Raw genomic sequence first — 23,432 nt, 5'->3', positions numbered from 1 at the left:
AATGGGGAATGTATGTATGAGATGAAGCCGCCCACAAATGGCTCCAAAAACATGCTTGCTTTCTTGGAAACCGGTGGAGCTCAACTCACCATCATGATGCACATGCATTGACTGCCTTCCAAGTCAAACCAACATGACATTGTCTATCTAACGTTGGCTAGTCATACATTGCATTAATACATACTCTATCATTTCGAACACATATATATCCATATAGTATGCACATAGTCGGTCCTGACTTTTCGAGTGCTTAAAGTGAAAGTTAAAAATATGAAATTTTTTGTTGAACTATAACACTGGATAAAAAAGTAGGAGGAACCCTTACAATTTAAAATTTTTTTGGTGACCTAAAACGGCCGCAACATTTACTTTAGCTTAAGGCCGACTCTGAATATGCATTAATGTAATGTAGAGTACACCAGTCGTAGTCCCCGTAAATCTGTACCTAAGGTTGGGCTGTTCCAATTAATTAACTTTAATAATTCAGCGCCCCATCCGCTGAAAATCAACTGCCGATTCCTTCATGCCGGCTGGATAAGGTTGTGACCCATCTCTACTCTTTCTTCTACCCCTTTCTTTTTTCCTTCACCCAACCAACATCTCACTATATAATTTTTGGACGTGTGATAAAATGGGTATCAAAACTGAATCAGGACATAACACAGGCAGGACACAGTACAGTAGGTTCTCTCAAAGAGGAATTACAAACATCCTTAAGATGAATTTCACAAAAGGAAAACATGCAAGATGTGAAAGCTATGATGCAGGTATATATCTCAATTTACTTATAACAAGGGGTTGGTCGAATGAGTGAACATGAGAAAACAAGTAAGTATCTGCTTCTTCATGAGATCGCATGTTTCGAATCTCCTGGAAGCTAGACATGTTAAAACTTGGTGCCAACTGAAGGCCGAATAGTTTGTCCGATCGTTTACTTGAGGGCTTTAGAATTAGTTGAGGTGCCCAGACATCAAACATCTTATTATTAAAGAAAAAATCTCAACCCACTTAGGAGTATAACGTATAGACCGGGTGGAAATTATTGAATTTTTTTACATATAAATTATTGAATTTTTTTTTAACTCCACACGTGAGCTATAGCCCAAGTCTCATTGAATGTACTTCCGCCCTTGATGAGAATGGAAAGAAAGTTTGAGAAAAGAAAAAGAAAAAATAAAAGGGTTTGAATTTAGGTCTCCTCCAAATTTGGGTAAGGAAAAAAGATAAATCTCAAAATCAGCAATAATGCTAGCCACACAGACTCCACACACAGATCTTGCACAACATATGAGGTGGCTGGCTGAGTTGGAAAAAAAGGGGCCCATTCACTATCATTTTGTTTCTTCCAAATTTCTCCCCCAAATTCACCTCCACTTTTGCCCTCCTTATGAAGTCCTCCATCACCGTCACCATCACCACCACCGACAACCCCCACCTCACCTCTTCTGGGTTGCCACACCCGGACCACCCACGCCTCCGCGGACACCGACGACCATCCTTTCTCTGTACTCAGCTCCTCTCTCTTGCAATTCCAAAACCGACAACCCGTCGCTTGGTGGGCCCCGTACAATGTAATCTTTGGGACAATTAGTCACTAACGACCGGCAAAACTCCACCGACGATTTGGACAGTCTTCTCTCTCTCTCTCTCTCTCTCTCTCTCTGTGAGATGTGTAGCTTTCCACTGAAACAAGTCTGCAATGGTGATTTAATTAATGAAGTATAATCTTGATTTCTTTGTTCGTACCAGAACTAATTTTGGTTCTTTTTTTCTAGATCCATTTTTCCTTGTATAAGCATTAAAATGCAGGAAAATTGGTATTTGGTTATGAAAACAATTATTTGAAGAAAAAAAACAAGAGCAAATGAACTGGTTTTGAGTTCACATTTCAACCACTCTTCAAGTAAGATACAATAGGGAAGTAAATATGAACAAAAATACTGGGTTCAGAGAAACGGAAAGGGAAAAAAAGAAAAGAAAATGGAGTATCAACGTTAAGAAGAAGGCCAAGAATGGTAACTACTTTAAATTGCCGGTCGTCCGTGACTAATTGTCCCAAAGATTACATTTACAGGGCCCACCAAGCGTCAGGTTGTCGATTTTGGAATTGAGAGAGAGAGAGGAGCCAGGTAGAGAGAAGGGATGGTGGTCAGTGTCCATGGAGGCGTGGGTGGTCCGGGTGTGGCGAACAAGAAGAGGTGAGGTGGGGGTTGTCGGTGGTGGTGATGGAGGATTTCACAGGAGGGCAAAATGTGGAGGTGGATTTGGGGGAGAAATTTGAAAGACGCTTCCATTTTCCGGTCGAAAATTTGGAACCATTTTTGAATGCAAAATGACAGTGAGTGGGCCCCTTTTTTTTTTCCAACTTAGCTAGCCACCTCATATGATGTGCAAGATTTGTGTGTGGAGTTTGTGTAGCTAGCATTATTGCAAAGCAAGTATGACCTTGGAGATAAGTTTTTAAATCTTTTACTCAAACTTTGAGTTGGGTGCATAAAAAGGAAAATTTTCAAAATAGCATCTGACCTCTCACACAAATCACACACAGGCACCTGACCTTTTAAAATTATCAAAAAAACACCTGACCTATTTAAAAACCGATCAATTGTTCACCCGCCGTTAACTTTCCATCCAAAACAGACGGAAATGTTGAAAATTTGCATTTTGGCACGAATATTGGCAAAACAAAATTAAGGCTCATTTTGGCAAAACACAATATTATACTCATAAACAAGATTAAGGCTCGATTTGGCTTTAAAAGTCAATTAATAACTTAATTTTTGTCTTTCTTTATTAAAAAACGCATTTATTAGTTTTGGGTCAAAATGAATCAATAAGTCACAAAAATTACTTAACTCAGTCACTTTTCTACCCACCCATGACTATTCTATGTTTTTTATTTTTGCCTTTTCCTTTGTTTAATATAGAGTAATCTTATTTGGCTACATAGTCATGAGTATTTAATTACTAAATTAAGCTTGATTCCTTATTTAGGGTGGGTTTGGATTGAAAAGTTAAGTAATTTTTGTGACTTATTGATTCGTCTTGATCCAAAACGAACAATTGCGCTTTTTTTCTTTTGAATAAAAACAAAAATTAAGTTATTAATTGACTTTTAAAGCCAAATCGAGCCTTAATCTTGTTTATGAGTATAATATTGTGTTTTGCCAAAACGAGCCTTAATCTTGTTTTGCCAATATTCATGCCAAAATGCACATTTTCAGCATTTCCGTCTGTTTTGGATAGGAAGTTAACGGCGGGTGAAAAATTGATGAGTTTTTAAATAGGTCAGGTGTTTTTTTAATAATTTTAAAAAGTCAAATGCCTATGTGTGATTTTTGTGAAAGATAAGGTGCTATTTTGAAATTTTCCCGCATAAAAGAACAGGCAAGGATTGGACACGTTCTGGCACCGCCAAACCCAATCCGGTACCTGTTACCACCACCAAACATGGTGGAGTAGCTCTCAAATGGGATTGGTACACTTGAAGAGACAGGCCACGTGTCGGCAACAGTTTCTAAGAGAGAGAGAGAGAGAGTCCACCGCACATGTTTGGGCCGCGTGATTAGCTGGTGGAAAATCCAATATTCCAATACAAAGGAGTGCTAGCTTAGTTGGGCAGCACCCCAATCTTAAAAAAGACAACCAATTTAGAACCGACGCGTGGTTCTTACGGGGTTGGCCCGTGGGAGGTGACCTAATTAATAGTACTAAGATTGGAAAGCAGGGAAAACCACGTCAAACATTCGCGTGCATGAGCGGAGCGGAGCAAAAGTGCGTGTAAATGCGTTCTTAACACATATCCCTGTTAGATTTGTCCTCTCATATTACTCATTTAAGCTACCAAAATTTGGTCAATAAAATTTAAAGGTTATTTCATATATAGCCAATTGATTTTAGGTTCAAATTCTTGAGCACAAATCCAATGAGAATTGAGAGTAAAAACGTACACATTTTGAAGAAGGAAAATTCTAATACCCCACTCTTGTTATGAGTGGGTGTGTGAATGGACGTGGTGGTAGAATAATTATCTGGAGAATTATGTAGGGTTGATCTTTCCCTTTGAGTTGAGGTTGAGCCCACCACATGCAGCAGCCAAACTTTATTGAAGTCTGAATGTGAAAACATACCCTGGAACCGGTGCAACTCGAGATTTGGGATAGCCGACACTACAGTATCCCAAACACCAAACGGACCGGGTCCCCGAAGTTTGACTTGAACAACCCCAATATACCCCCCGCCAGCTTGAAAATTCAACCCCTTGATTTGGCACCATTAGGAAAATTGCTCTGTGGCTCTGGACTAGCCATCATCTTTATGGCTCAATTTTTAGTTTAGTAGCCGGCTACATGAGATTAGTCTGAGCTTGACTCGTAGAGACTACTTCCGACAGTTCAAATGTATTTTTAATGATCAATAATTGTTGAGATATTTCTACTCCTGAAAGCCTATTATTTTTGCAGAGTCTTTAACAAATTTCAATCATTAATTGCTTAAGATATGTAGTCGAGATACAATTGCTTCTATAGATTGTGTTAGAATTGCATAAAAGCCGTGTATTTGAAAAAATAAAAATAAAAAAATTAAGATCTCAAAGCTTAGAAACTTGGGATCGAGACGGGCCATAGCAATTCATACAGAGAGACAAAAGAATTTAGAATCATAGAATAATAATTACTCTTCACGTTTAGGTATTAGGAGGGTAGGAAAATATATGGTTTGAAAAATCTGCTAAACCTATGCAACTATGCTATACACCAGGGTATTTTGGTTGAATCTTCTAAAGAAAACAAAAGTACTGCCAATTTATTATACAGAAAACAAATGAAGAGTGTAAGACTATCACTCCAATTATTAATCAAGAAAATAATTAGTGGCACTAGTTCTCAAGGAACTAGTAAAAGATAAAAGGAGCAAGCAAAGAATTTTTGCGGCATTTCTACTTGATGAGTAAATTACAGGTAGCCCAACAATAGCAGCTGAACAACCCATAGCTTGAAGAGACCTAACAAATCACATCGGTGGTCCTTCAGAAATCTTTCGGTTAACCTCCTTTTGAATTAAACATAGTACCTCACGTAAAAGTATCTTCATTTACTTTTGTAGTTAATACTAAGTATCAAGTGGTGGCGTTGTTCACGTGGTGCATCCGATAAGATAAATTGTGTATCGTACTAAATGTGATGACACACTTTCGTTAAGGGATAAGAAGCGACAAAGACCGATCCACATTGTGTTTAATTTTAGAACACGATATGACGATGTCCCTTGGTGAAAATACCTAATAATTTTCTTCGATATTTCAACAGGTATTACTTAATTCGATGATTTGAAATGTCTATTTTTCTAAAGCTTCAATCTATTACAGCGAGACATGCAGTTGACGATGGATAAACTAAACTGAAGAACGATCCCTGATTTTATGGATAAGGGTTTGAGCACAATAAAGGGAAGGGGACGCCGAAACATGATTTACGGTACGCCGCCGTCATTTTCCCCCAAAAGCACGGCCATAAAGAAAAAGCAGAAACAATAGTAAACCCCTCCCCACCACCCTATCTCGAAAATGGCAAAACCGCAATTCTTTCCATGGCCAGGCACATATTCTCTATCCCCAAAGTCAAGCTTCAAACTAGTGGAGCCGGAGGGAGCTCTTTCAACGACTACAGCTAGAGAAACCGTGGAACAATTCGGAAGCATCCTAGGATAATCCATTTCCACAAACATGCGTAATGGAAGCACCTTATTATTTGCGTCATACGCGGACGGGAGGAGGACTTGATTGGAACAAAAAAACATTGTTCTGAGCAAGGTCCCATGCTTTTAAACAAGGGGCAAACTCGTCATTCAGAAATTTAGGCCGACTTTATTTTTATTTTTATTTTTATTTAGTAGTAATTACTAGTACTACTACTTACTACTACTATATATCCTTTTGTGGATAAGCTTTATTTCATCTGCCCCCCCCCCCCCCCCCCCCCCCCCCCCCCCCGCCTTCAAAATTCCACTTTTCTTTATTCTCCGGTTTCCCAATTTATTAAATAATTTCAAATTCCCACATTGCCGTGCCGTGGCTTTGAAATTTTCGACCTCATTCATTTTCACACGCCTTTTTCCCACCCATCTATAAATACTCCTCCCTCCTTCTCTACCCGATGTATCTTCCACTTTCTATCCATATTTACTACATTAAAAACTCCAAAATCTCTCTCTCTCTCTAACCATCCGAAAATGGTTGATTTTGAGTGTAAAGCAAAGATGATTACCTCCACCACCCCGAAAAAATCACCGAAGCTCTCTTCCAAGCTTAGAATATCGGTGCCGCCACCGATTCGCGCCGGCGGGGATTTATCTCCGGCGGCGTCCGAATCGGATTGTTTGGCGTACGAGCACTTCGTCCGTCTTCCGGAGCTGAAGAAGCTTTGGAATTCAACCGAGTTTCCGAGTTGGAAAGACGAGTCCATACTTAAACCGGCCTTGCAAGCTTTGGAAATCACGTTCCGGTTAGTTTCGACAGCGGTATCTGATCCCAGACCGTACGCGAACCGGAGGGAGTGGAGGCGGCGGCTTGAATCCCTATCCACAAGTCAAGTTGAGATCATAGCGCTTCTTTGTGAGGAAGAGGAAGAGGACGCAGAGACACGTGGAACACCGCCGATCGTTGATTCGAAATCCTCAGGAGGCGTGTTGGCTCGCGACGGGAGCTCGGCAGAGGTGTGGAGGCTGTCGGAGGACACGACGGTGGTCAGCCGGACCAGCGAAGCCAGCCTGTTGCCTCGGCTGGCCGCCTGGCAGAAATCCGAAGACATCGCGCAGAAGATTTTGTACTCGATCGAGTGCGAGATGAGGCGGTGTCCGTACACCCTAGGCTTGGGCGAGCCGAACATGAGCGGCAAGCCTAGCCTCGACTACGACGCCGTGTGCAAGCCGTACGTGCTCAACAACAATTCTCTGAAGAAATCCCCCTTCGATCTCGAAAACCACGAGAACCAAACGCTGTACACCACGCACCAGATCCTAGAGTCATGGATCTTCGCCTCGCAACAACTTCTCAACAGAATTATAGAAAGAATCGATTCGAAGGAATTTCAAAAGGCTTCGAGCGACTGCTGGATCCTCGAACGGACATGGAAGCTCCTAACCGAAATCGAAGACTTACACCTCCTCATGGATCCAAACGACTTCCTAAATTTAAAAAACCAGCTCTCGATCAAGGCCTCGTCGGAGTCCGAAGCGTTCTGCTTCAGATCTCGAGGACTGATCGAGATAACAAAGCAATCAAAGGAGCTAAAGCACAAGGTGCCGCACGTACTAGGCGTCGAGGTGGACCCCACGGGAGGGCCGAGGATCCAAGAGGCGGCGATGGAGCTGTACAGGAAGAGAGGAGGATTCGATAGGATTCACCTGCTTCAGGCGATGCAGGCGATCGAGTCGGCGCTGAAGAGGTTTTACTACGCGTACAAGCAGTTGATCGTGATCTTGATGGGGAGCTTGGAGGCGAAAGGGAACCAGGCGTTCGTGACCGTCGATTCGAGCGATTCGTTGGCTCAGATCTTTCTGGAGCCGACGTACTTTCCGAGCTTGGATGCCGCGAAGACGTTTCTGGGACATGAATGGAGTCACGAGCACGGTCGGTACAGTCCGGAGAGACGAACCAGGGCGCAGAAATGAGGTAGGACTCGGAGATTCCACTCAGTTGGACTGGGTCTTGACACGGTTGGGGAATACGCCGTTTGGGACTGAAAATTTTATTTATTTCTTCAATGTACTAATTTTGTATACGTATAATTGTATTAGATTTTTTTTTTTTTTTGGTTATGGAGAGTATTCTTGTGAAATGTGATTCTTTACCTTAAGGGTCCAAAGGCAATTTGGTTGATTAATTTGGTAATTTGTTAACTTTTCGGATTGATACATAATTTACAAAATCTTATGGGTAAATTTGTAACTCCAATATTCCAAAGGCAAATATGTAATTTACTAAATTTGTTAAGAGTCACTTGTCAAAAAAAAAAAATTGTTAGAGTCCGTTCTAGAACACTTTTTTAAAAATAAGTATTTATTTCACATTTTCAGAACATTTTCTTAAAAAATAAGTATTTATTTTACATTTTCAAACTCAAAAATAATGTAAATGAAAAATAATTTTTTGCACAGTACAAAAAATCTCATCAAAATTTTTCAAAGAAAATTCTAAAATCAGTCCATTGGGCTAACAATATTAAGTGTGTGAATGTGTATTAAATGGTGTAAAAAAATGCACAAGAATACGTGTTTTTTTTGTCTTTTAGTGTGTTTATCGTCAGCACAGTGGACTAATAATAGCAAAATCAAATTTTCAAACAAATTTATATTGCATATTTTAAAATTTCATTAAGCTCATTATTAACTTAAAATTATCTTCTTAAAAAATAATTACTTGAAATCCATTACGAAACGGAGCCTAAATTTAGAAGTAGACCTTTGGTGGACAATGCACGGGCTCGCTATATAGATTATCGACGCACAAGACATTGCCTATGCGTCAAAAGTTTTTATTAAAAATAACCAAGTAAATAAATCAGTAAGTTGGCATAGTTTCTGGCTCAGGAATTTGGGGATACTGTTGTCCTTTAGGGGTGTTGGTTTCATCCAAACCATTCATGCTCAGTAATAAACGGCTCAGATTTTATTTCGGTTGAACAGATCTCAATTGTCCAATCGAGATAAAATCTAAGTCGTTTATTGTCAAGTATGGACGGTCCAGATGTGGCCAACATCCATGTTACAGCAGTGTCTCCCATTCCCTCACTCATAATGACTTGTTTGATAACCTAAATTCAACACTTTAAACTGAATCTATTAAGTAATAAGTGATTTAATAGGTTTGATAACTACATTTTACATTGCTTAACAAATTAAATACTACTTAATATATAGGCTAAAAAGTTAAAAAAAATTAAGTAGCTTTGAGCTACTTAATTCTAGCTGAATTTTTGTGTACTTATATTCAATTATCATAATACCACCACCACTACCACCACCACCACCACCACCACCATTCCACCACCACCACTACCATCACTACACTACCACCACTGCTCCTACCACCACCACCATTACCACCACTGCACCACCTACACCACTCCACCACCACCACCACCACCACCACCTCCACCACACTACACCACCACCACCACCACATCACCACCACCACCACTCCACGACCATCATCACCACCACCACCACCACTCCACCACTCCACCACCTCAGCCACTCCACCACCACCACTCCCACGTACCACTCCATCACACCACACCACTCCACCACCTCTGCCACCATCACCACCACCACTCCTCCACCATTACCACAAGTATATTATGACCGTTAGTAAATTAAAAGAGAATTGGAACAAAATTAATTCATCATTTTTTTAATTCAGTACTTAATATATTTATCAAATAGCTTTTCAACTTAAAAATTTCAGCATTCAGCTTTCAGTTTTATCAAACAGCCTAGTCTTTGCCTTCTTCAGTGGCAAGTTGAAGCATTCAAAGGTTCTTCGGCCTACCACCTTTGACCTTCGTACATGAAAGAAAGAGGAAGTTACTTGACCCCGATCTCGAGCCCTTCCTCACACCTTCTCTCATTCACCTACTCATGAAACCAATCATAGTAGAAAGAGTGTACGTAGGATTTCCTAATGTTTTGCTCCAGCAATGGAAACAAAAGAATAGATCGATTTGTGTTGGAAACAAAAAAAGAAAAAGAAAAGAAGGTACACCCGTCTGTATAGTATGATGAGCACAAATTAGGGCAGCTCCTACCTATGAAGATAGCATAGCGTTATAGTAAATATGGAGTAAATACTATTTTTATGTTCATTTTTTGACAACATATCTAGTTTTTCTACAAAATGGTTATACGAGTCATAAAAGTTAATTTTGTATTTTCTAGTAAGTGGTAGGGTTCATTTTGGTAAAATTATTAAACTAGTTAAATATCACATATATTTAGTAAAAGGGATTTCCTAATCACTAAGATTTACAATTTTTTATCAATTAAATATATTTCGGACAATCTTTTCAAACGCGTCACGTTAATATGAATTTTTCTTTAATTTTGGTCTATATTTTTTATTTTCCTAGTTCTCGTTGAGCCAAACGACATGAAGTAAAAATTTGATCCTAAACTAATTCAAAATAATTACTAGTATTACGAAAAACAACCGAAAAGACAGTCCAAAGGGACCCTTACTTTCTTATGGCAGATCTTGTTGCATTCTAAAATTTTCAGAGACAATTGAGCTTTATTGTTGCGAACTTTTCTGATAGCAAAATGATTTCTATAGGCATGCGAAGTTTAGAGTGATCAAATTGAGGTCCCAAACCACTGAATTAAGTTTTTTGGAACACGTTTGAGGTCCCAAAATTGAGATTGGGCCGAGGTTAGACGGGCCGAATATGGCCTTTGATAATTTCAAGACCCATTTTATTGAATACATCTTGATGGTAGCCGAGGTTACGATAAATATTACACTCCCTCTCATTGGTAGAAATAGTGTAGGAACCACAGAGATTCTATTGTCCTTCCACCAAAAAGTGTAATGATCCCTACACCATTTTGACTAATAGAAGGGAGGGTAATGTTCACCCTCTTTTGGGGAGGGTGAACAAAATCATTCTTGTAAGGTGGATATAAGTCCGGATCGATTTTGTCTGCCAAGGCCAAAGGAGACCAAGCCATACTTGCCTTTTAAGAGCAATGATACGAACACAACTCTAGATATAACTGCGTTCGGAGCTATTCGATGCAGGTAGGTCCACATACATCTAATGAGTGTAATGATTCTGTGATCTTTATATCATTTCGACTAATAAGAGGGAAGGTAATGTTCACCCTCTTTTAGGGAGGGTGAACAAAATCATTCTTGAAAGGTGGATATAAGCCTGAATCGATTTTGTCCGCCAAGGCCAAGGGAGACCAAGCCATACTTGCTTTTTAAGAGCAATGATACGAATACAATTCTAGATATAATTGCGTCCTAAGCTATTCGATGCATGTAGGTCCACATACATCTAATGGTTCTGGACATGTACAGTTGTGTTCCAAAGGTGTCTTCCTAGACTTTTCGCCTTTTAATTGGCTGACAAGGGAGATCGAGGGCTTTGCCTCAACTAATTTTTCAAGTGCAGGTAGTCTCCCAGTCCAACATCTACCGGTGTATATAAGTTCTCGTCCTCTTATTTTATTTTATTTATTTTAATGTTACAACAATAATTGAAGATTGGTAACTACGTAATCCAACATATTTATCTGTAGACCATATTCTATGAATTAAAAAAAAATTGAAAATTAATTACATAATCGGACAGATTTTTTTCAGACCATAAGATACGAGCCAAAAAAACTAAATTGTCAGATGATCATTACATATTTAACTTGCAATTATATTTTTGCTTTATATAAATAACCAGTATCCGATCATGTGACTTTCAATGTTCAATAAACATCATTTTTTGTTTCAAGATCATATAATTACAATGGGTATTTTAAACCGAAGTTCTCAATACCGTAACAACTAGAGTACTGATTGTCCAATTGTCTCCAATGAAAGGTCAGATCAAAGCAAAGATGTTTGGTGACTTGGCAAAGAAGGTGATGGCTGCAGTGGGAATGGGAATGAGAGAAAATTCAGAGGGAAGAAATAAAGGTGGTGACAGTGGAAGGCCAGCTTCAATAACCCATACACTTTGATAAAGCGCCTTAAAACAACATTGCTCTATGAATTAGCCGCAATATTGAAATAAGAACAAAAAAGCAACTCAGATGTCTAAACCCAGAGCAGGCGTAGAAGGAGTTTTACAAAAGCAAAGAAGGGCGGGGCGAGGCGACGGCAACTATCCCCCCAAGAAAGAGGTATCAGAAATTCAAACCATCAAATATGATGAAAGAAATGGGACCATCTGTTGTAAGAACACAGTACTCTTCTAAGTTTCCATGTTCATAGGAGGATTTGGCTTTTAACAAGACAGGTTAAAAAAACCTGAATCATAACTTATACTGCTTCTTACAAAAAGCAATCCACCACATTGCAAGGCACTGGAAAGTGCACTTCAGAGATCAAAATTAGGATTATTTTCCCAGCTGGTTCTCTCTCTTTCTCGCTCACGTTCAAGATGAAGTCCCTATACTGGGCTCTTTGATTTGAATAGATGTCCTTGACAGACTAGCTTCAAGCTCTTCTAACTCATCCATATCCAGCTCATCGTCGTCGTCAATATCAGCTCCATCCTCTTCAGAATCGGCGACTGCACTTGTTGAAGTGCTTGGACCACCACCAGGATTTTCCTGAGCCTGAAATTGAATATCATAACATAATCCGTGTTATTTCATGCAAAACATGGTTTTGACGTATCGATGCAAAATTAATGGCGAACATCTAGTGATTGGGAGTCAGTCATGCCGTGAAACTTCAAGATGCCATATAGGTCTTTCTACAAATTAAAGATCTTGAATATTTCCAGAAGTTATATTGGCACTGTGAGTGAAAGAAGTAATCTTTGCGTTATTTAGTTTCAATATGCAAAAGAATAAGAAAAACGCTCTGCCGTTGTGTATAGATCGTTCAAAAATATAGAAAATTGGTGACTTCTCTACCGGCAAAATAATCTACATCATACAGAGTAGAACTAAAGTATCAGACTCATTATCTCCCTCCTCTTTTACTCCTCCCCAACCACGGGAAAGATCCAAAGTCCAAACTCCTTCCTGAAGGACCCACCATCCTGAACAGCCAGTGATTCACTAGTTCCCAAACATTTTCTGCTGCTTTTTTTCTTTTATTGGTTTGAGGGTGAGGGTATGGTTATGTATAAGTGTGTCGTAACGGAGAGAGGGAGTAAGTAAGCAAACTGCAAAGGAGGCAAATAGAAGTTAGGAAAGCTATTCCTGATGATAAAGTTTCTCTTATTGGTATTGCGGAGGCAAAAGAGAGGGATTATGAAACATTGTTTACCTTCTGGTTGGAGTTATGCTCATAATATTTGGGAGTGGTTCTGTGGCTAGGATTATCCTGGCGTGGGGTATCGCCAATAGTCCCATGAAAAGACCTTAGATAACCCTCAAACTCCTTATACTTATGGATTGATTAAACCAGAGACCACAGAAACAGCAAAATACTGCAGATCCTGTTCGAAAACATAAGTTATCATTTGATCAGAAACACGGATCAGTGGTAGCTGATCCGGGAAAAAAGGGCCAAAGGTTTATGTGATCTGCTATGTAGCATGGACATGGATACGGACACAAACATGGAACACGGCAATACTAAAAAAACGGGGATACGGACACGCCACGTGTATAAATAAATAAATACTATATATATATATATATATATATATATATATATATATATATATATATATATATATATATATATATATATATATATATATATATATATCAGTCTGGATCTCCTAAAGGATCCCGCACGGCCTTACCGTGCGGGACTCCCCTTTCCCGATCGAATCGCGACGATTTGAGCCGCTCAAAGTGATCAGAACGTAATTTTAAGGGTACTTGCGAGAAATCAATAAAAAAAATGATGGGGAAGGACTTGATCCGAACAGTTTTTTATTGAACGGTTCAGTAAAAAACTGCTCAGATCAAGCCCTTCCTGATCATTTTTTTTTGCTGATTTCTCGCGGATACTCTTAAAATCACATTTTGAACACATTGAGCGGCTCGGATCGTCGCAATTCAATCAGGAAAGGGGAGTCCCGCACGGCAAGGCCGTGCGGGATCCCTCATTGGATCCTAAGCGTGTGTGTGTATATATATACGGAAATTTTCACATGAGGACCTCTCAAAATGCGGACCCTCTTTTCTGATTGAATTTCGATGATCCAAGCTGCTCAATGTATTCAGAACGTGATTTTAAGGGTACCCACAAGAAAATACATATATATATATATATATATATATAATATATATATATATATATATATATATATTTTTTTTTTTTTTTCATGTCCGTTGATGAAGACATGTCCTATATGAATGTATAAGATTGCCATGGTCCAAATAAAGGCATAATTACAGTTTAACCCAAATGTATTGAATAATTTCATATCGGGGTGGTTCCGGAGACCCCTAAAAAATCCCCCCAAATCTTAATTTCATAGTTTCCGATCAAATTTTGATGATCCGAACCACTCAATGTGTTCAGAACGTGATTTTAAGGGTGTCTACGAGAAATTGACAAAAAAAATAACCGGGAAGGGCTTGATTTAAGCAGTTTTTTATTGAACCGTTCAATAAAGTTCAATAAAAAACTGTTTGGATGAAGCCCTTCCTAGTCATTTTTTTTGTTGATTTCTTGCGGGTACCCTTAAAATCACGTTCTGATTACATTGAGCGGCTCGGATCATCAAAATTCGATTGGAAACTTGAGGGGTTTTTAGGGGTCCCTGGAACCGCCCCGATTTCATATTAACCCCTCAAAATAAAAAATATATTACATTTGACCCCCAACTGTGTCACCAGCTGTGTCCCCGGCGTGTCCCCCACGTTTCAGGGTTACTAAGGAAAGCAAATGACATAGTGAAAGAGTAGGCAGAGAATGCCATGGTTGTTGTTCAAGAATAAGCCGTTGTCAAACTAGCAATTGAATTAACTGCTATTGAATTCCTAACCGCTGCAAAAGACAAGAAGGACGTAACCGGTGTTAAAGTTAGAAGGGTAACTGCTCTCGTAGTCGTAGCCGCTCTTGGGACTGATTCCTTTCCTGGCCTTAATGCCCAAGGAGCAGGGAGTTACTTGTCGAAGAGAAAGGATAATAGTAGTAGGCGGACTAAGAGCAATTGGAGGAAGGAAGCTAGGGAGATTTAGTAACCTATTATCGCCATATACTCTTTTTGGTAGGTGTGCATGATTCCATGTAGGCAGCTTATAGCCTTCTTTCGTTGTTTTGTTGAACTCATTCACTCCGAAATTCCCTAAAGAACAAGAAAGAGTCAAAATGATAAAAGTTATTGGACATGCCATGTGGCATGTCTGGCGTGTCCAATATGTATTTGGGCGTGTCCCCGTGTCCAATACGCCCTTTTGGAGTGTTGGTGTTTCATAGATTTTAATGTTGTCAGGAGGCAGTTTGAAAGATCTGTGTCTAGTGGCATTGATGCGGGTGCAGTCGATGAGTTTAACCTCTGTTTGGAAGATATTGCATGGAGAACCTGAATTCTAAAGGGTTTTAGTTCACACGGTCTAATTGGAGAGGTGGGCAAGGGAATGTCAGGACTCAGGAGTAGAATTAATAGAGCAGCTGTAAAATCTTCTTGGCTAATTGCTCGTGCTATCTCTATCTGTATTATCATAAACGCTAATTGCTCTTGCTATCTCATAATCGCTAATTGCTCTTGCTATCTCTAAATAATAAATCTATCAATCTATCTCTAAATAATAGTAAGAGTTTTTTTTTTTTTTTTTTTAAAAAACTGAATGACTTTCATAATACAAAGTCAGGGAAAACCTCTGAAATTATTTCAATATTGGACCTTGGCATATAATAGTTCCAAATCGAATTTCTTTAGAAAGAAGATCTTTTGTCTTATGGTAACCTGCTACCGAGTCTGAGGCTGCAGTGCTTGCTCCTGGTATTTCTGACCATGGCCATATTATCATTTCTGTTATGCCTACTTTAAGGAGGAAGAAACCCTTATAAGTTTTTAAAATTTTGGATGACTCAGAAAATTTTCTGATGTTCTTTCCTAGGCCTGGTCTGTGGTTCCTGATGGGGCAGGTTATCCTATGTCCAGACTATACAAGAAAGTAGTTAGTTGCAGGGAGCTCCTAAAGTGGTGCCGCTCCCACCTTGAGAGCCCACTTTTGCGTTCCCAACTAAGAAGCTTGACGGGAGCCCGCTCCTGTTGAGATGGGAGCTCGCTCCTTACAAAAATGGGAGCTTTTGTATGATCTTTGTATAGAAAAACAGGGATTTATCGCTTGGCTTTATTAATTGGTCCTTGATGAACTCATATATCCAGCCCAAGTCATGATATCTTGAAAAGAAAATCATACTATACTGTAACACTAGCCCATTTCTTACACTAATGGAGGACTTGGCCCATATTTTTACTTCCCAAAATGATTTTACTTTTGAAGTGAATACTCTATGCTACTACATTATTTTCATAATATATGTACACGATCCCAACTTTAGGAACTTCTGTATTCCCTCACTCCCACGCTCCCGCTCCCGCTTCGTGCAACGATTTAGAAACTAAGGAGTAAGGATACTCAAGCCTTTGTTAAAGAACTTGAACTCTGAGTTTATAGTGACATTCAAAAAGGGGTTCTTAATGCCTAGGAGGAGCTAGTACGGGTTCAGGCATTTAGTGCTGCCCACCCTCAGGATTTAGATTTGCATCATCACGGGAGGGTTTGCTCGGAAAAGTATACTGAGCTCAGTGCCGCAGAGGCTTTTGTTTGGCAGAAGTCTAGCGTTAAATGGCTTGAACTGGGTGACAATAACACTAGCTTTTTTCCATAATAAGGTTGCAAGCAATAGGATTAGGAACAAAATCCTATCCATTTGTGATGAAGAAGGGAATAGGTTAGAGGACCCTGAGGCTGTAAAGAATGAAGTCCTGAGGTTTTATCAGAAGCAGCTAGGGTCAAAGTTTGCTCAAAGGAAAGTGTCATCAGGCTTTCAAATTTCATATAGAGTTCATCAGGAGCTCAAGGATGGCTTGGTTAAGGCTGTGTCAGTAGAAGAAGAGAGCAAGGCAATGTTCTCTATGAATGGTGACAAGTCCAGTGAACCTGATGGGTTTAATGCCAAGTTTTATCAATACAACCAGTTTGTGGTGGGGTGTGATGTTACTGAGGCCCTATGTAGCAGGGACACTTCGTCGGAGCTCACGTACCGGTGTCGGACACTTCTCGACACCGACACTCTCCGGACACGTGTCCAACACTTCTCCCGGAGTGTCCTTTTTTTTTTCCAATATTTGTGGTCCGACACTTTGGGGGTAAAAATGCAATTATAAGGACTTTTAAAATGGATCGAAGTGTACACTTTGGGGGGACACTCTCTTTGGTTGAATGTTTTCTGTCTTTCTCTAATGAGATTGAGGGCTATCTAGTTATAATATTATTAAACTTTTACCTTATTTGAATGTTTTTTAAAAAAAATTATATATATATATATATATATATATATATATATATATATATATATACACACAAAACTTCTTATAAGGGCGCCCTTACCGTATTAAAGTGAGGACGTCCATTTTCCGACCAATTTGCGATGATCGGAGCCGCACAATGTGTTCAGAACGTGATTTTAAGGGTACCCGCGAGAAATCAACAAAAAAAAAACCGGGAAGGGCTTCATCCGAGCAATTTTTGTTTGTTTTTTATCGAACGGTTCAAATAAAAACTACTTAGATGAAGCCCTTCCCGGTCTTTTTTTTTGTTGATTATCTGTAAGTATCTTTAAAATCACGTTCTAAACACATTAAGTGGCTCAGATCATCGAAATTTGGTCGGGAAAGGGGAGAAAAGGGGATGTCCGCAACTTAACTAAAATAAGAGCGCCCTTATAAGAAGCTATATATATATATATATTCCGGATCCTATAAGGATCCCGCATGGCCTTACTGTGCGGGACTCCCCTTTCCCGATCGAATTCAATTCGATCGGGAAAAGGGAGTCCCGCACAGTATATATATAGTCCAGATGGCTCGGATCGTCGCAATTCGAACGGGAAAGGAAAGTCCCGCACGGTATATATATAGTCCGGATGGCTCGGATCGTTGCAATTCGACCAGGAAAGGGGAGTCCTGCACGGTAAGGCCGTGCGGGATCCCTCATTGGAAATTTATATATATATAGTCCGGATCGTCACAAAAAAATGTTTTATTGAACGGTTTAGTAAAAAACTACTCAGATCAAGCCCTTACTGATCATTTTTTTTGCTGATTTCTCGTGGATACCCTTAAAATCACGTTTTGAACACATTGAGCGGCTCGGATCATCGCAATTCGATCGGGAAAGGGGAGTCCCGCACGGTAAGGCCGTGCGGGATCCCTCATTGGAAATATATATATATATATAACGTGTCCCCCAATGTGTCATGTCCCCCCCATTTTCTGAAAATTTGCATGTCGGGGTTTTGGTGTCGTGTCCGTACTACATAGCTGAGGCTGAGGCCATTCAGTCCTTCATTACTGATTTCCTGCCCAGAGAATGGAATGCTACTTCCTTGACTGTGATTCCTAAAGTTGGGTGTCCCCAAAACCATGAAGGATTTTAGGCCTATAGCTAGCTATAATGTCACTTACAAGTGCATCATAAAATTGACTTTTACCAACAAAAAAAACTCCAAAGGAGGCAACACGTAGTGGGTGCTACTCTTTGGTACTTAGCACTAATATAACATGCCTAAAAGGTCCCATCTAAGTACACCAGAAGCTTTCTGAGATCAACAAGGCATGCATCTACAGTTCAATAGCCACACAATGAAAGCATGCACCTTTTCGCTGTTGCATAACTTTATCAAGCTTCCAAATGTCATGATTAACAAACTTTCTATTCCAACTTTTAGTTGCCGGAATTCAAATTAACACCGACAAATCAAATCAAGTCCTTAAAACCAATGAGACGAAATGATGCAATTAAGTAGACACCTCTCAAAATTATCATCAGTTAGAGTACACTAAAGCAAAATCATGGCATTTACTGTAGTACCATGTCTCAAAGTGAGAGCGCAATTCAGAGATCTATTCAAGCATATCATCCACAAAACGGCCACGACGTTTCTAACGGAACTTTGCGACCCATCTTTATGAGGTTGAATAACCAATAGAAACAAAGTGATCAGTTCGGACAGTTATAGTAAAGCACGTAGTTAGGAAATAGTACTAAGAAATTACTGACCAAATCTCAATAAACATTATAAATTTATTTCATAAGAGAACACAAAAAGCATGACTACCTTCTGCTCAGTAGCATCAGGTTCTTCTTCTCTGTTGTACTTTTCATAAGCCTCAGCATCATCCACAAACAAGCTAGAATCTGAAAGGAACAACTCGCGGCCACTGAAGAGAGAGAGAGAGAGAGAGAGAGAGAGAGAGAGGAGAATTGGGTCAATGAAATGTCCATTGAAGCATATCAAGCTGAATTTAACATAAAGAAGAAGAATACCTCAGGCGATCATTCTTAGCCCTGTCGGCTCGCTGGGCAGCCAAGCCAGCTTCTCTTTCTTCAATCTTTTTATTCTTCCATTGAAAGAACAACTCAGGAGTCATTGGAGTTGTAGTTGTCACTTTTGCACGCTGAAATAGTTAAACACATAATTACAAGACATTCAAAAACAAAGACGGACCAAACCCCCCAAAAAAAAAAAGAAAAAAGAAATTGCTTGGTTGCTACTTGTATTACTGTTTCACATTTCCATTCTCTAGAACATAACAAACATGTCTTTGTTTTCTTTCCAAGAGTGATAAATTAGGAATGGGTTTCAATTTATGGTTCAATCAATCAATCGCACAGATGAAAACAACTTTTTTGTGAACATTTAGGACCCTTATTTTGATAGCAGCTAAAAAGATTCAACTTCAGAAACTTAAAACATTTTTTTGTTTTTTGCTTAAAATAACAACAAAACACGAACCAAAGTAATACCAAGGTTTTGGAGTCAGTCATTATGAGACCTGAAAATCATTGAACGGGAAACCAGAAAATATTGCATGGGTGGGGGAAATCTCCAACTGAACATAGATTTTTCTACTTCACAACTAAACCGTGGCCAATAATCAATACAGCAGGTAATATGCGATCACCTGATTTTCAATCTCTTCCTCAATAGGTATCTTTTCAGCCTCTTCCTCCAAAAGTGTCTTCATCTGAGACTTCAACACATACCCTGGAGGAAGAGCATGCCTATAGTGACACTCTTTGCTGCCATTAGGGCAAACCCAAAACCAGCCATACTGTTTCTTCTCCACTGCATCAAGAAAGTACTTGCAAACCTGTACATAAACCGTCAATTGATACAGATCATACAGAAAAAAAGGAAAAAAAAAAAAAAAAACAGTTGAAGCAAGAGCTTACATGTTAAAATGTAGCAAAACTGTAGATACGAGCCTACATCTTAAAATATGTATGGATCAATGATGCATTAAAATGTGTTAATTTTGGGGATTAGCTTCAAAACAGCCTCTTTTTTGGCAAGTATTCATGTACCAGCCATTACACCTATCATATGTTTCTGCAACGGCGAAACCCAAACCGTTGGATTTCATCCTAGACAATAACCTTAGTCTAACTTTACCAAACTATTTTAGCCTTACAACTTAATGAATTTCCCCTGCTTCCCAAAAACTTGATCCAGAAAGGCAGAAACTTTAAATTAAGCCAAAAACAGCCTCTAACCTTTCCTTGCTGACCTCTAAACTTAAACACAACATTTGGTGACAGGCCAACCAACACAGGGCTAGGTCAATTAATTTGTCCAATGCTATTAACTAGACAATGCTATTATTTACCCATTTTCTAAAATTTGTTCTGCAAGATATGTGGTTTCTTTAATATGCTTGTTCTAGCTATGCTATGCACACCAGATAGGTCATGACCTAGAGATACACCTGGATTGCGAATTGCAAAACAGAGAGTGACCATGGGATAAGAAAGCATACTATCTCTGTTGGTTTGTTCTGGTTATACTCTGTCCTCTTAGACTCCACAACCTTCTCCAGTGTCTCTTGATCCCAATCCTCCATGGTGTCTTAGGAGTACAAAGACAACAAGAAACCATTGCAAAATTAGACTATGAGAAAATATCAACACCAACCAAAAAACTACAAACAAAACAAAGAATAAATCAACAAATTTACTTAGTTACCTTCGTCACGTTTGTCGCTGTAAATGTCAATCTTCTCACCCTTCCTCTGCACATTCAAATCGTGCGAGAACTTGCATTTAAAACCCTTCGCACACTGCCCCACCTTGAAAAACTCGCATACAATAGACTTGGGATCAACACCTAACCAAAACCTCAACTTACGTTACAACCGAACCAACCAATACGCATGAAAAGAGCTACAATAATTATGTTGAAAGACATGAATCACAAATCTATGGGTGCATACAAGAGACACATCATAGCGAGAGAGTCTATGCTCTATAGTCTATGCTGCATGGGTAAAGATAAATTGTATAGCACATATAAGCAACCTATTTTCCTTTTTCTTTGGTGAAAAAAATAAAAGGCGATACAACTTGGATTGGGGAGCGGAGATGAGAGCCTGTATTCTTTTTCTCACGACTTCCAAATACTTGCACAGATGTATGCATCATGCGACTAGACATGGTATTTGGATAGTAAACCGTGACATGTGAGCTTGATTGCAGACAAACTAGTCATCATATATCATCGATACGTAACAGTTCAATTCCATCCCTTCAACGTTATTCTCCAATAAACTTAAGTAACTCATTCAGGTTGGCTACAAGCATCTAATATAAAGATTCCAATTAATCATTAAACATGATCAAATAAAACAACATACCGACTGGCACTTTGGGTTGAACAACAGCAATCTTAAAAATGTCATTCAACTCCTTCAATCTAGCCTGCTCTTCATCCTTCTTCTTCTGCAATTTCCCACGACGAATCGAATTTCAATTTTTCACAAAACCCAGCAATCAATTTACAATATGTCAATATCTACAAAACCCATCAGTCAAATTACAAATTTCCGCAAAACTCAGCAATCAAATTACAACATCTAAAAACCCAGAAGTTAAAAAATTGCGATAGCCACATACCTTGGCGGCAGCTTTAGACGGGTCGGGCTTGGGTTGGACGGACTGTTGGAGACTCTGAACGTATTTCTGGACATTTTTGCTCTTGTTCTTGTTCTTAAGCCCGAAGGTCTTGTCTTCTACAACTTTCTGCTTCTTAGCTAAATCGGTTTTTGCTTGCTTCGGAGGCATGGTTAGATTTGCTTCAAAGCGGAGATATTGATCTGTGATATCCCGGTGCACTATTCCAATTTCTAAGTATCGGAAGGTTTTTGTGATTGGAGCGATGATGGTGACGAATCCGTGAGACGACGGGCTAGGGTTTTAGGTGGATTTGATTCAACAATTGCGTCCCTATTTCGCCCTCTATTGTTGGACGCAGATAGAGGCTAAAGCAGTCCTCCCGATAAATTTTTTTGGGAGCTTCTAAGTACACACACCGTCTTGTTCTTTCCACACCCTCCCAAAATCATTTGCACTTTAGGGCACTGCAATTTAGGGGTGTTCAAGAAGCACAAATGCTAAATGCATCCAAAACGAACTAATCAAAATGTTGTGAAATCACCTTTTCATTATCCATTTATTAGTGAATGTCTAAAGTTAGCAATTCTTAGCTTCACCATAGCCTAATCAAAATGAGTTGACAAACATTCAAATCTAACGGTCAGTTCTTTTTTTCTCAATCTAAGGTCATCTATAGTGGTATAATAAAAAATCAATTGTTTTTAAAATTAATAATGTTGGTGCAAAAGATGGCTCACAATGGTATAATCATCAAACTTAGTAATATCCCTAGAAATAATCAAATTTTAGGCTTTAGATAACCAAAACTAGCAACATTTTTCAATAATCAAAATTTGTGGACTCCACATCACATAAGTTAACTAGTTCCCTCCAAATTTTGTATACATGCGTGTTTCAATTGATATTTTTTTCTTCTCTTCTTCGCCTATTCTATATCTTCGTCACTTCACCTACAAATTATTTTTCTTTCTTTCCCTTAAAAAATAAAGCTAATATCTCTTAATCATCTACAATTCAATCCATCATCGCCGAATTAAGATATTTCACTCTTCTTTTCCGTTTCTATTTTTTTTCCCCAAAAAAATTCATAATAGAAGGGAAGAAAGTCACCGATTTTTTCCCAAAATTAAGAGAGGGAATCGATATATTTTTGCCAAAAAAAAACCCTCGTAAATGGAGGGAAGTGAATGGCAGGAAACAGAGGATGAGAGATAGTGAAATTGTAGTGAACCTTTATTTTAGTTATGGACTAGAAGTGACCATTGTAAAGCTCTACATTGTTAAGCTTAGCAACCTTTTAAATGAATAATCAAAAGTTGATGTGTCAATTTTTGATTATACTACTGTGGATGGCTTAATGGTCTATATTGAATGACATTCTAGTAAAATAAGTGAAAGTGAACAGCATTTGAAGACTTTTATGCATTAGAGTTTTGACACCAACAAAAACAGTTTTGGTATTATCACTACCCTTTGTTAAATCTAGAATAAAAAGTACGGATTACGTCATTAAGATTTGCCCTTTTGGCAAATGACCCCTCTGAAGTTCATTAATGACCACATCACCCACACGTGGTTTTGGAGTAAAGTGCAACTCCTAACTTTGGTTACGGAAA

At 39.0% G+C, this 23,432-nt stretch overlaps 2 protein-coding genes across 2 annotated transcripts; one reads left to right on the top strand and one right to left on the bottom strand.

Annotated features, from left to right (window-relative positions):
• Positions 1-6,013: 6,013 nt before the first annotated feature.
• Positions 6,014-7,883, top strand: LOC131320524 (nematode resistance protein-like HSPRO2). The gene has a single exon (XM_058351243.1). It carries the CDS (start codon positions 6,232-6,234, stop codon positions 7,669-7,671), a length of 1,440 nt encoding a protein of 479 aa, XP_058207226.1. The 5' UTR covers positions 6,014-6,231; the 3' UTR covers positions 7,672-7,883.
• Positions 7,884-11,899: 4,016 nt separating this feature from the next.
• On the bottom strand, positions 11,900-22,252 carry LOC131320523 (zinc finger CCCH domain-containing protein 11). The gene is made up of 8 exons (XM_058351242.1): positions 21,817-22,252; positions 21,558-21,642; positions 20,891-21,031; positions 20,685-20,773; positions 19,830-20,018; positions 19,192-19,322; positions 18,983-19,085; positions 11,900-12,336 (listed from the first exon to the last, which is right to left on the bottom strand). Exons 1-8 carry the CDS (start codon positions 21,982-21,984, stop codon positions 12,154-12,156), a joined length of 1,089 nt encoding a protein of 362 aa, XP_058207225.1. The 5' UTR covers positions 21,985-22,252; the 3' UTR covers positions 11,900-12,153.
• Positions 22,253-23,432: the final 1,180 nt, after the last annotated feature.

This window comes from Rhododendron vialii, chromosome 3a (genome assembly GCF_030253575.1).
Source record: "Rhododendron vialii isolate Sample 1 chromosome 3a, ASM3025357v1".
NCBI classification, from domain to species: domain Eukaryota; kingdom Viridiplantae; phylum Streptophyta; class Magnoliopsida; order Ericales; family Ericaceae; genus Rhododendron; species Rhododendron vialii.
This window is presented reverse-complemented; position numbering and strand designations above follow the sequence as displayed.

What these genes read in the sequence shown, in the direction of transcription:
- LOC131320524 (XM_058351243.1), top strand. Translation starts at nt 6,232, where the DNA reads ATGGTTGATTTTGAGTGTAAAGCAAAGATGATTACCTCCACCACCCCG.
- LOC131320523 (XM_058351242.1), bottom strand. Translation starts at nt 21,984, where the DNA reads ATGCCTCCGAAGCAAGCAAAAACCGATTTAGCTAAGAAGCAGAAAGTT. An exon ending in CGTCTAAAGCTGCCGCCAAG is followed by an intron (nt 21,643 to 21,816) that starts GTATGTGGCTAT and finishes GGGAAATTGCAG; the next exon opens with AAGAAGAAGGATGAAGAGCA. An exon ending in CAGCGACAAACGTGACGAAG is followed by an intron (nt 20,774 to 20,890) that starts GTAACTAAGTAA and finishes TGTACTCCTAAG; the next exon opens with ACACCATGGAGGATTGGGAT.